General features: G+C 45.0%; 1 protein-coding gene across 1 annotated transcript in view; it reads right to left on the minus strand.

The window, feature by feature from the left end:
* Positions 1–3,517: 3,517 nt before the first annotated feature.
* ABCF3 (ATP binding cassette subfamily F member 3) overlaps positions 3,518–14,457 on the minus strand; it is a 35,461-nt gene continuing 24,521 nt past the window's right edge. The window contains exons 19-21 of the mRNA XM_088479724.1: positions 4,982–5,114; positions 4,708–4,795; positions 3,518–4,537 (exon numbers count right to left, since the gene is read on the minus strand). Of these exons, the coding sequence (XP_088335850.1) occupies positions 4,379–4,537; positions 4,708–4,795; positions 4,982–5,114 (380 nt within the window). The 3' untranslated portion in view covers positions 3,518–4,378. The remainder of the gene's footprint in view (positions 4,538–4,707; positions 4,796–4,981; positions 5,115–14,457) is intronic.

Genomic DNA, 14,457 nt, shown 5'->3' on the forward strand with positions numbered 1-14,457 from the left:
CCGGAAGTGCCCTCTTCTTAGATAGCAGACTTATCGCGGCCTCAGGAACTTTCGACGCAGAACCCATAACCTGGGCAAGGCTATTTACAGAGCGGGCTAGATCTTGAGCCCACGCTGGTTCTGTCACTAGAAAAAAAGGGTGAGATGTGCTAGGTTGATCTCTGGCAGCCTCCCGTTCCCTAGGGGAAGTGGCTAATTCAGAAGAAAGATCCACCATGACTCCTGCCAAACTATTTATTAAGGAGGGTGTGACAGACTGCGCTTTGTTAACACACTCTGCTTAACATGCATCACACAGGGAAAACCCTTCAGAGAGAGAATGGGTCAATTTCTTTTTGCACATAGTGCAGTTTTTGTGAAGCAGTTTTGTCTGTTCTAGAAGTTATCATTCACTCACAGGCAAACACCCACACACAATTGCAGATAATCTGCTCTGTCTGCCTTAGTTTACTGTTTCAAAGACAGGGAGGAGCAGAATTTCAATAATAATGCTACCCAATTTAGAATATATAGTGTAGTAATAAAAGCTACACCACTGTATGACTCACAGACAGGAGCTGTCGGTCACTCTTCCCCAAGGACACTGCTTCTTGGAAAACGCTGTCTGGACTGCACTTTGGCACCACTCCTTGTGAGCAGAGCGCGCCAAAGTAGTGAAGGAGGAGGGCCATAACTCAAATAGTTATGGCCACCGCTAGGAAGCTCCGCCCCCTTAGCAGTACAGCTCTTCTAGAGAGCGTTGTTGTTTATATGCGGGAAGCAGATTTCCAGCCCCCCGAGGAAGCCAGCGCTGATGCTTCTTTGATATAAACAGCAGCACGGCAGAGACAGCCGCCCCGCGGCTGCAAACCAGGTGCGCTACGACACCCCTATGGCATACAGGGCCAGTATCCTTTCGCAGCGGCGCGGCAGTAGAGTCCAGGAGGCCGGCACCTCTCCTCGGCACGCAGAGAGACAGCAGCGCTGCGGCTGCAACATGCCCCTAGAAGTCAGCGCCGATGCTTCTCATCAAGCACCGGCGTGGCACACTAACAGCCGCGTGTCAAGTGGCTGTACTGTTATGAGTGACATCGCAAGACAAGTCACTGGCCCAGCTATAAAAATACACCTCTCCTGCTAGTCAGGAGAGGTGTGTATACTCACATGCTGTTGCGGTCAGAGTGCTGGGCAGGGGGGGTGGGGAGAAATCGGGGAGCCCTGACAAGCCGGTTTCAACTGTGACGGGCCCCGCTGAGTCTGTGGACTCTTTGTAGGGACCCCCTCCATAGGGTGACCGGACACAGGCTGCAGTAGCCATGGCAGTACCCTCCCTAGCGGCTCCCACGATGCTGGCAGACTCTCAGTCAACAGTCTGCCTGTCCTCAATCTTCTATATTTATTTTAATTACTATTATTAGGGCTGGAGACAGCCCCATGTGCACCTGCTCTTCTCGGGCACATTCCAAAAACTGGGGCTGATGGGGCATAGAGGGGGAGGAGCCAGTCACACTTTTAGATTCTTAAAGTGCCAGGCTCAACTCAACCCACCGTCTATACCCCACTGTCATGAAGCTCCAGTGTCCCCTAGTGGGTGAAGGAAAAATACACTTTAAGGACCTGACCGCTGTTTAGACAGGGTACTGCAAATCAATGCTCATTAAGAATGGATTTTTAAATTTGCATACACACTGGCAATATAATTCAGCATTTCATAAAGTATGGGATTTTTGGTCTCAATTCATCAATGTCCCCACCCTTCCCTTCTGAAAGATTGACTTTTAGGACTATTTTTACTCAGTAATGCCTGAGAGGTTACCCGCTCTTCGGGCCCTTACCACCACCCCTTTCCTTTCTCTATCACCTCCCCCCTAATTAAGATCTGGCATCTGAGATTCGCTTAGTACATTAATTTTTGGCTGCTCTTCTAGAAGGACTGTAAAATCATGTAAGTAGTGTAGTAAAAAGATAGAGTGTGTGTGTATGTGTGTATATATATATATATATATATATATATATATATATACCGCTTAGTGCCGCCATTGGAGGTGTAGGTAGAGAGATATATCTCTACCTACACCTCCAATGGCGGCACTAAGCGGTCTGTTAATAAAGCAGTAAAGAACAAGCACACCAGTTGGCAACGTTTCGGGCTTTAATCGCCCGTCGTCAGGCGCCATTAGAGGTGTATGTTTTGAAAGCTGGCACCGCTGCCTTTATGATCCTTGGGAAGGAGTGTGCTGGGTCACTGGCTGGACAGACATCTCGATAGAGAGAGAGATATATATATATATATATACATATATACACATATATATATGTATATATATATATATATATATATATATATACACATATATATATATATATATATATATATATATACACACACATATATATATATATATATATATATATACATATATATATATATACATATACACACACACACACATACATACATACACACAAAAAGGTTTGTTGCCTTTAACTTGCGCTTCAAAACAAGCCAAATTTCAACAAAGAACCTGTTAGAAGGATTACCTTAGAACACACCAACAAATTTGAGAGAGGGCGCTAACAATAGCTATGACCCCTTGATTCAATCTTATGTATCTTAATTTATTCAATATAATAATATTCAGTCCTTTTTGAAAACAGAACAAAAAAGTTCTTAGATGCAGTGGTATCCCACAGGCCTTGATTTCTTCTTTTCAGTCTTGAAACGTTGACTGCAACCGATTTTAATTGTGCTGCTGATAATAAATGAAAAAAAAAAAAAGCGTACTGCTGTTGGTGAGTGCCCTGTTGCTTTTCATATACACGGAAGCTACTTTGGACATATACTGTATATAAAAAAAAAATTCTCACCGTAAAGTTTTTATTGTAAACGTATAGAACTGTTCCAAAAATGTTCTCAAAATTTATGTTTTTTTGTTTTTTTAAATGATCAAATTATGTAAATAGCTATTTAACCCTTATTCAGTATAATTTTACTAACAATTCTGCGTATATGTCTTATTATTTACAGTATCTGAAAATAAATAAAAAAAATCAATTTGGGGACATTTTTGGAAAAAATATTAACCAGTTAAGTTGTTAATGCCTTCAACTCTTCTAAATAAAACAAAAATCAGCAAGTTAACACCATGAATATAATGTGGAAAAAAAAAAGTCAACCACATGCGATTGTTTTACACACTTAGTGTTGCATCGCTGGGTACAGACATCAGTAAGTGCCGGGTCAACGTATCAGACGGCCGGTACACAATAGACAATCTGGTGCCCGACCACCCGATATATCGGCCTCTGACGCAGCACGCTGCATGGGGTTGCCAGTCGCATCAAAAGGTTGACGGCCCCACAGGAGTGCGCACCGGACGATATAGAGAACACAATAGATTATTCTGAACGACACCCCAGGCAGGAGAGAGTAACTGCACGGTTTGTTTAATGTGCAAAGTGTTAGAATGTAGAGTATAATGTCTATACAAATCATTAGCAAAAGACTAAAAAGTTGTTAAATAAGCACAAAAGTATGGTCATTTTGCTCTTTATTTACACCTTGTTAGTTTCACATCTCCTGGCACCTCTAATAACTTAACAGGAAGCGAGAGATAGTTGTTTACATTGATGTTGACTGCACACTACTATGAGAACTGGCATAATTTCATCAGGCTTTCCCTAGCTAAAAAGCTACAACTGTGGCAATGAAGTAAATAAAGAACATAAAAATATTCTCTGTATAGTACATAGTAAGCGATTGCACACCTACTAAATGTAGGGGCTGGAGGACACAAATATGTTAATACCCTTGGCTGCTGGTTTAAGACCAACATAATCTATGAACAACTGGGATGTTCTGCACAGTGTAACAAACAATGCCACTTCTTATATTACACAAATTGTCAAGAAGCACATGGCACGGTAGGATGATAGAAAGCAGAAACATCATTAAGTTAAAATACTCATTAATCAATAGATCTGCAGTATAAAATGAACAATATGTCTGTAGCATTAGTTAATGAACAGCATCAACTTTGATTTACATATAAAATAAATAGCAAAGTATGTAATTTAGGATTGGAATTGTAGTAAGACTCAGGTAGGTATAAAATAAATGAAATAAATGAACTTGCTAAATATGGTAATGTGCATCATAACATAATTTCACATAAACAAAGGCTATCACTGCTCAGTCTTTACTGTTTGGATAATAAATACCGTCCCTCAGTTATCAAACCTGTCAGTCTCAATAGCTGCAGGCTCTCGGATCTTTGCAGAACACCTGATTATTTAGATGTCAGGATTCTTGCGCCCCAATTTGTGACAGTCAGTATGCACAGGACACCCACGAAGCTGGGGAAAATCACGAGCATTGCCAAACTGTTGTAGAGTTCATTTATAGGTAGCCCTCTTTGCGGAACTGTTCCTGCAGGATGTCTCGGTATTCATCAAAACCTCCCTCCATTCGAGTCACTCCTCCATTTTCACAGACCCATAGCTCCCGACAAACAAGTCGGATAAACCGCTCATCGTGAGATACTAGGATCACTCCACCCTAAAGAGAAGACCATGAATGACATAAGATAAAAGAGCAACATTACAGGATTGAAAAATTAAAGAAAAATTACTAAAGACCACAGAAATATATTGGGCCTAGGGCATAAGTGGAAAGTATTCATCAAGTAGAGAGGGACAAAAGAAAAGAAAAAAAAGAAGAAAGTATACCCGGAATTTATTCAGTGCTTGGCCCAAAGCTTCTATGGTCTCCATATCAAGGTGATTTGTCGGTTCATCCAGAATGTAGAAGTTGGGACTAAAACAACAATGACAATAAATAAGACACATGAAAAGAACAAAACAAAAACATACTTATCTAATAAATATTTAACATAGCCATAAGAGAGACATCATACAAAGCCATTCCTGTGAAATTTAAATCTTTTAAACATAAGATCATATGTATGGCAGGGACTAAGTAATGCAATTAACATTATCTTACCAGGGCATGGTCATCTGGGCAAAGGCAACACGACTTTTTTGGCCTCCGGAAAGGCTGACTACAGGTCGCACTGCAAGTTCACCAGAAATCCCATAGCTGCCGAGCTGGTGGCGGTATTCTTCTTCCGTCTTACCTAGAAGGAATGGGAAATTGGGTGAGGCAATACCCAACAAAATAAAATGCTCAATGAGAACTTGCATAGTGAAATTTATGCAGATTAAGGTCAACAGACTGCGTTGGACAGAATGACATCCTGGTTTGTCAGCAGACACAAGGGGGAGTAGGCCTTAAGGTGGGTACACACTATAGCGATATATCTGCAGATCGAATGATCTGCAGATGATGGTCGTTCATACACACTGAATGACCATCATCTGCATGCTGCAGCGGGTCGGCCTGGCCTAATCGTGGAGGGCGTGGCGACGCCCCCTTCGAGGAAAAAAATAATTTGCGCGCCGGGGAGGGGGGCGCTGTGCGCCCCTCAGCCCGGCGTACAGCCAATGGGGAGCACGATCAGCGTATTTGCTCCCCCCCTTTGGCACAGGAGACTACTCCGGCTGCACTGTACCCGTTCTCCCCCCCCTCTCTGCGCCCCTGTGTACGGGCGATCGGCCGATCGCCCGCACACACTTGCCGATGGACAGATATATCTGCAGACATATCTGTTCATCGGCTGTGCAGCACAGCCAATGTAATATGTCTGAACGACGTCGTTCACAGACATATCGTCTGTACACACTGGCCGACGGGGGCACAATATATTGATCGGCCAATATATCGGCCAGTGTGTACCCAGCATTACAGTTGGATGGCCTATGCATGAATGGGGACATCCTGTGATTAAGCAATTGCATATCAGTAGGGATTCAGTCCATTCTGGTTCAGATCAGAGAATGTAATTACATATTTGTTACATTTTATGAAGATCTTTAGTCCTGGGCAGGTATATAGTTAAGTGCACAATCTAGTGAATGTTGTTTCTTCTCCTTTTCAGTCCCAAAATTATGGCAATATGAATCCATTTACAGCAAATGTTTATACAGCCTTAGGCAAGAATTCGGATAAGCGTTAAAATCCTACTTTGTTTTCAAAAATATTTTAAAAATGATTCTTTGCACCATAGTGCCTGTAATGCTCCTACTCCAGCAGAGAGAATAGAAAACTACCCAAGAGTCATCTGTCTTAAGCTGGGTACACACTGAGAAGATGTCGGCACGACATGTTGTTTCTGGCCAAATCGGAACAAAATATCGGCCACATCGCTCTGTGGGAGCGCGCTTATTGGCCGTACACACTATCGCATACGGTATCGTCCGGTCAGCCGTGGTGCACGTCCAACCAGATGATATTGCATGCAGCCCCGTTGCAAATAATGCAGGACAGAACAAGGGATTGTTCCATCGTTCATTACTTAGTTCTGATGTGTAACCAGGATCAGATGTGTCGCTCATGCGATGCATCCCTCAGTGTGTACCCAGCTTAAGAGTGACTGCAGGAATAGGCTACCCTCTAATGCTTTAAATATGACACTGAAGTTCCACAGAGCCACAAAAGATCTTATATTCTTTTAAGACTTTGGAGAATCCAAATGATCAATTCTTCTGATACCAACTTTGTCCCCTAAAACACATTTAGCGCTGATACTAGTACCTGTGATGATAGGACAAGACACATTAGCTATAGCTGCAACCACTTAAGAAACCATAGTCCAACTCTGTATATGTCTTCACAATGAAAAGGATTCTTAATGTACAGTCTTTTAGTATTAGACTGACATTTCTGGAACTGTGGGCCCGATTCAGACCCGGTCGCAAGCGCTGAACGCTCGCAACCGGGTCGATGTTTGCCCACTGGGTATGCGCACGACGGAGCTGGCTCCGTCGTACGCATGCGCGAGACCCGGCTAGCGACGGGTGCTCCGTCGCTCCGGGTCTCGTACCAAAGGGGGCGAGCTGTCGATGGTGATTGACAGCTCGCCCTGTTTGGTAGGCATGGCCGGGGGGGGTGGCTTCACAAACGGAAGCGTTCCCAAGCGAACGCCAGCAGTTTGTGGACGGCCCCACTGACATCACTATTAGAGCCAGAAGCTCTCTGGGGCTTGCGGCCACGAGACCCTACCACAAGGGTCTCGTCGCAAGCCCGAGAAGCTGGTACGTCAATTTCTTCATTTACATGAAAACGGGACACTACCTTAGGAAGGTAACTCTCCCTTGTACCAAGAACAGCTCTATCCTGGTGAAAAATCAAAAATGGGGAGCGACAAGAGAGCGCTACCAAATCAGAGACTATGTGCAGAAGAGCTAGCGAGGAGAAAAAGTGTCAACCATTTCATGTCTACAGAATACAGAGGTTCAAATGGGGGAGCTTGTAGCCCCTTAATAACCAAAAGACAGATCCCACGGGGATATCGGTCAGACAAAAGGAGGCTGAACTCGCAGAAAAATTCTAACATCTGATAATAAACAATCTTTTTCTGGAACCAGACTGACAATGCAGAAACCTGCACTCTCAAAGTGGCCAGGCGAAGACAAAGGTCCAAACCAGTTTGGAGAAAAGCCAGTACCCTGGAAATTCTAAACGCCTTAGGATCATACTTTCTGTGGGAACACCAATTGACCAAAAGAATGCCAAACCCTGTAATAGATGTGGGCAGTTGCAGGCTTTTGTGACCTAAGCATCGTTTGAATTACAGAACTGGAAAAACCTTTTGCTCTTAAGATGGAAGATTCAAAAGCCATGCTGTCAAACCCAGGCGAGGTAAGTACGGATGCCGGCAGGGACCCTGCGTTAGCAGATCCTACCATAGAGAAAGAGGATACGGACTGTCTATGGACAGATTCTGTATGTCGGTGAACCAAGGACGTCTGGGCCAAGCCAGAGCCACCAGTATTACTGTTCCGCCTTCCTGTTTGAATTTCCTGAGCACTCTTGGGAGAAGGGAAAATCAGAGGAAAGAGACGCCAGCTTGAAGTCCCATCTTACTGCCAGTGAGTACACAAAGGCTGCTGATGGGTCTCTGGACCTGGACCCATACCTGGGTACCTTGTGGTTGTGACATGATGCCATGAGATCTATTTCTGGTAGACCCCATTTGTTTAACAGGAGCTGAAACACTCCCGGATGGAGAGACCACTCTCCGGCGTGTATGTCCTGGTGACTTAGGAAGTCTGCTTTCCAACTGAGTACTCCCGGTATGAATATTGCAGAGATGGCCGGAAGAGGACGTTCTGCCCAAATCAGAACCTGTGTCACTTCTTTCATGGCTGCATAATTTATTGTGCCTCCTTGATAATTGAGATAGGCCACTGTAGTCACGTTGTCGGACTGGATCTGTACCGGCCTGCCCTGGAGCAGGTCCTGTGCCATGATAAGTGCTTTATATACTGCTCGCAGATCAGGAATGTTTATTGGCAGATGACTTTCCTGATTTGTCCATCTTCCCTGAAAGGCCCCCCATCCGCAAAGACTGGCGTCCGTGGTGAGAAGCACCCAATTTGGAATCCTGAATGGGCGCCCTTTGTTCAGATGGTTCTTTTTCAGCCACCACAAGAGGGAGTGACTAATCTCTGGAGCGAGAAGTATCCTCTGGGACCTTATTAGATGATACTGTCCGTTCCCACCTGGAGACAATACATTTTTGCAGAGGCCTGGGATGGAACTGAGCATACCTGACCATGTCGAAGGTGGATACCATTGATCCCAGGACATGCACCGCTAATACAATGGATACCCTTCGCTTGCATAGCTGCTTGCGTATCCACAATGATAGAGCCGCAATCTTGTCCTCTGGCAGAAACACCCTTTGTGCCGGAGAATCCAGAAGAGCTCCCAGATGTACCCATCTGCTGTGGTGGAGCAAGAGAGGATTTCTTCCAATTGATGATCCAGCCATGCTTTGCAGGCAGGCTATGGTCAGATGAAGATGGTTTTGTAAAACCACCGGAGTCTGCGCCAATATCAGAAGGTTGTCCAGATATGGCAGTACTCTGACTCCCTGATACCTGAGATAGGCCGTCATGACTGCCATTATTTTGGTAAATACCCGGGGAGCCGTAGATAGGCCAAAGGGTAGTGCCTGAAATTGGTAATGTTGCTGAAGGACAGCAAACCGTAGAAATTGTTGGTGGGATGGCATAATAGGAACATGCAGATACGCATCCTGAATGTCCAGGGAAACCATGAAATTCCCAGGCTCCATTGGCAAAATAATTGACCGGTGAGTTTTCATACAAAACTTGGGTACATGGATAAACCTGTTGAGGGTTTTTAGATTTAGAATAGGGCGATGAGCCCTATTCGGTTTCTGAACCAAGAATAGATTGGAATAATAACCCCTTCCTTGTTGCGACACAGGAACCGGGATTATTACCCCCCGCCTTCAGCAGGGAGTAAATAGCCTCCTGAAGGGCCAAGGCCTTCACCGCATCTGATGAAGGATCTGTGCAAAAAAAACTTCTGGGGAGGATGCCTCCTGAGAAGCCACTTCTCAGACCCAGGCATCTGTTTGATGCCAGTAATCCACAAACAAGAAGTCTGCTTCCCACCCTGGGATCCTCAAGGAGGAGGCCCACCCCATCAGGCCGAGGGTTTGTCGTCCGGTTTAGAAGCTGGACGTCTTGCCGACTCAGACCTCTTAGTTTGTCACCTTGTTGCCCTGCAAAAACTAGACTGCTTAGAGGAAGACTGTTCTCTTGCTCGTCCCTGAGGACGGAAGTCCCGAAAAGAAACCTGCCTAGATTTTTAAGTAGCCGTAGATGGCAGACCTGCTGACTCTGAAGCTGCCAGAGTAGCTACTATCTTACCTAACTCTGCTCCAAACAGTACTTTTCCATAGAAAGACAAGACTTCCAGAGCCTTCTTTGATCCTGTATCAGCTTTCCAGGATCTTAACCAAATGGCCCTGCGTGCCACTATTGAAGCTGCTGATGCCTTAGAAGCTAAAATTCCAACATCTACTGCAGCTACTCCCAAATCGGAAGCCTGCTTCTCATATGCGAGAGATATTAATCATCTGTTCTCTGGTAGCATCTGGTAGAGAGTCTTCCAATGCCCCCATCCATTCTTCAACAGCTTTGGCTACCCAGGCTCCAGCCATAGCTCCAGACAATGACAATATTGCCTTAAGACATGCTTCAATTGTTCCATCTGTGGAATCCTTCAGAGAAGATGCTGACGGAATAGGCAATGTAGCATTTCTGACTAAGTGTGTCACATGAGCATCCACAGTAGGAGGTACCTCCCATTTAGTACATACAGAAGCTGGGAAAGGATACAACAATGTTATTCTTTTATTCACAGAGAACAGTTTGTCCGAGTTACCCCATGCCTCTTCAATAAGCTCAGTGAGCTGTTCAGATATAGGAAACTCCGTTTTGGCCACCTTTCCGGTGGTGTTTAAACACTGGAGCCTTCTTACTATGAGCTGGTTCATCATCCTGAATATCTAGGACCAATTTAACCTCCCTCACCAAAGGAGGAACATCCACTGTGGATGAATGATCCTCCTCCCCTGAGCTAGACCCTGGAGAGGAACCCTGCGCATCATCTGATTCCTCTGATGTGTCTGAAACCATATGTTGAGCAGACTGATAAAAGATAACTTGCGCTTAGGCGCCTTAATAACTACCGGTCTACTTTAAACATTAGATGGTGTCATACTCTGACTAGAATGGTCAAACATCCTTCCAGGAAGGATGCATAGGAGGTGCAAACATTGCATGCTGTGGATACTCCATCCAAGGAGGCAGTGTATGAGTAGCCATACGATCCACAAACTGCTTCATTACCTGAGACAAAGAGGACACCCAAGATTTCTCTTGTACAGGGACAGGTAAACTGGACTGGTGAGGTGGCTCTTTGTAACAGACAACACACAAACCACCCTTTGCTTCCTGAGGGAACAAACTGGCCATACAGGATTTACATGAAACCAGCACAGGGGCCTCTCCCCTCCTGTTTCCAAGTTAAAAGGCAATACATACAACGCTATGTGACAGCCTTCACAAATATTTAGTCAACGTGAAGTACCCAGAAAGCACCCCCAGCCCAGAGGCAGTAAAAGACAGTATCAATACAGCAGCTAGCAAACAGTCACATACAATGCATATATAATATAGTTGCAAAAGACTCTGAATCAACTACCCAAACACGAGGAATGGTAGGATATAGAGCACTATATACCTGATCCAAGGGAGAGGTATACAGGGAGACTGACCCAAACCCACCTGAGACCAACAGCTACAGCAGCGCACCGATAGTGGACTGTAAGCGTCTCATATACATAAGGAGGGTAGGCGGAGCGAACCCAGACGTGCGAAAACCTTTGATGGATCTGTGCATGGGTCTGGGGAGCCGCCTACCTCCCCTAAGCTGCATCAACCAGCCGGGTACGCTGGACTCGTGGCAGCAGAAGTGTTTGCTGCCGATCCCCGGCGTCAGACGATAAGGCCCCGGCGGTCTAGTGAAGACGCGGACGCCCCAGGCCCTCATTGCAGCAGCTGTTACTTGTGTTGCAGCCCGGCGGAGGTAGACTGAGTCGCAGAATATGAGTCTTAATTCAGACTCTCAGTACTGCCAAACCAAAAACATAGAAAATAAAACAAGATAAAAGTTTAGGACTGCCTGAGCAGCCCCGTTACAAAAGGTCCGTCTGAATCCTACATCACCAAACGAACAACTGAAGGCCTGTGGATGGGGGCGGGGTATATATGGAGGAGGACCCGAGGCATCCTGGGAGCTGAAAGCTTTAACTGTTTGGTGCCTGGATCTCTCCAACCACATTACCTATCCCTCCCACCCCCCCTTCCCCATAGTATCCCTGTGGATCCCCTATGGACCCTGAAGAAGAAATTACAGCTTTCACTAGTGACTGGGTAGATTCTTCAAAGAGGGATCATTGTTCAGCAACAGTTATACCTAATAATTTATATAAATATTTCAATAAAGTGTTCACATGATCCAAAACAAATTATTCAAATGTCTGAATAATCCTTTTCTGACTATGAATTCCTATCTTCCACTTCAGACTGAACCCAAGACCTACATCTTTTCACCACTTGTTTGGGTCTTTTTTCTTTTTGAAACAAAAGCTAATTCTATCCAAACAAATTTTTTAAACGGTTGTGCAGTCTGAATAGTTTGTTTTGGCTGAGGGGTACATTTGGTGCACACATCTTCATCCTTCTGCACCAGAAAACCGTGGTCAATGAAAAAACACAAACACAGAACCAGCATCTGAGCACAACAGTCCATTCCTCCTACTTACAACACACGCTGTATAGTGGACATAAAATGTTTGAGAAGAAGGTGGCATCAGAAGTGCATAGGACAGTAAAATCTATTATAGTTTATGGTGCCTACACACTAGGCGAGTTTTTACACGATCTCCCCGATTCCGACGCATCAGAACGACAGATCGTGTAAACTCACGATCACGATGCCGATGCGCGTACCCGCTGGTCGTACATGGCATCTTCAGATCTTGCCTGTTACAGGCAAGATCTGAAAATCTCAGTCACTATGCACTGGAATAGTTAGGATGCACGATAGATCGTAGGTCAATTTGGATAGTTTTTACACCAAATCGTGCCCACGACTGCCGGGGGATAAATCGGACATGATATCGCATTGTCACCAGATCGCCTAGTGTGTAGGCACGTTTAGTCAGGGTAAGGAGATCCCAGAGGGACACTGAAAACTCACACTGCTTTGACTTTTTAAACTTGCTTGATAAATGTCTCTTCAGACCAGTAGGAGTCTTTTAAAAATATGTTCATGTACTTATGTTTTACATGAAAATGAATACATAAATAGTTATACCCCTTTCACACCAGGTTATTGCCGGGGCAAACCGGGTCCAGGTTTGGTGTGAAAAGATTAATCCGGGTTATGATACCCGTGAATCCGACCCTTGTAGCTACCAGGGTCGAACACGGTAACGACCCGGGTAACGGTGTGAACAGTGCAACTCAAGTTATCAGAGACCAGGTGACAGTAAAAACATCTGTTTGGAGTTTCAAGTGTATTCAGAGATGATGTCCTCTTCCAGCACCCCAGGTTAAAAGTTTGGTGTGAAAGGGGTATCAGTCTGACCAAGAACACTTGTAATAACTTTGGCCAAATTATTTTAATATTTTTATGTATACAAAAAAGGAAACCAATATTAACATATATTCTTCTTTTCATGAGTAGATTTATAATATAAAAAACAGGATTTTGGTACTTACCGATAATCCCTTTCTCCGATTCCACAGGGGACACTGGAGTTCAAGACAGTGGGGTATAGACGGTGGTAGAGTAGAGCCTGGCACTTTAAATAATCTAGAAGTGTGACTGGCTCCTCCCCCTCTATGCCCCATCAGCCCCAGTTTAAGAACTGAGCCCGAGAGGAGACTGAGTACAATAGGAAACGAGGAGAAGGAGAGGACCACAGAACGGAACAATACTGACTGAAGGAGAACAGAGGAACCCACTGCAGGGAACACATGCAGTCACACAACCTTATGAAGGAGCCGAATAAAACGGCAGCTACACAGTTCTGGGCGGGCGTTCAGTGGTCCCCTGTGGAATCGGAGAAAGGGATTTATCGGTAAGTACCAAAATCCTGTTTTCTCCTTCATCCACTAGGGGACACTGGAGTTCAAGACAGTGGGGACGTCCCAAAGCGCGGAGAACTTGCCGACCCTTTTGCAAAACCGAAAACCGGGATCGCCAAGAACCGTAGGCCTAATGGAAAGGCAAGAGCTGAGGATCAAGTGTCGCAGAGCAGAGGAGATAATCAGAACTCCTTGCTAAACAGCCACAAAAATTCCACAACTTACAGGGTAATTCGAATGGAATAACGGCTAGCGAGAGAACACCCGCAGATGAGATAATCAAAAACAGTGTAAGCTCAGCTGAAAACAGACCAAGCCCAAACCAGAGTCGAACATAGGAAGCTGTATAAGTCGCAGACAGCAGCATCCCAGCACTGCTAGACATAACTCGTATAGATATATGTATGAAAATACCAATCTATAGATACAGAGCTGATCCTGTCCACAGACTCCTAACAAGAGTATACAGGGAGGCAAAAGTCAAGACTAAACAGTCGCCCTGGACCATTCTTGTGGTCCAACTACTACAAGGTTGTCAACCAGCAGAAGGGTTAGACCATAGAAGTCTCCAACAAGCATAGAGATCCCACTGGGCATGAGGCAGAGGAGGCTTTGAAAGAATTGAGACCACAATTCCTTTCATAGGGTTAGACAGCAGTACAACCAACTCTGAAACAGAGGGATAAAAGCCACTGAAACCCTGCAGCTGTAAATCCCCACACCAGACCACTGGCTGAGCGTCTGGCAGCCCATCAGTTGCCTGCCTATTGAGTGGTCACTACCGCTTGGGGCAGGTCTCGAACTCGTGTATGGGGCACCCCAGGCGGGGACTTTACCCTGAAAAGAAACCACAGCAACAAACCTAAAACAGCAGACAACTAC

Source organism: Taudactylus pleione, unplaced genomic scaffold, assembly GCF_031769625.1.
Source record: "Taudactylus pleione unplaced genomic scaffold, aTauple2 ptg000244l, whole genome shotgun sequence".
Taxonomy (NCBI): Eukaryota; Metazoa; Chordata; class Amphibia; order Anura; family Myobatrachidae; genus Taudactylus; species Taudactylus pleione.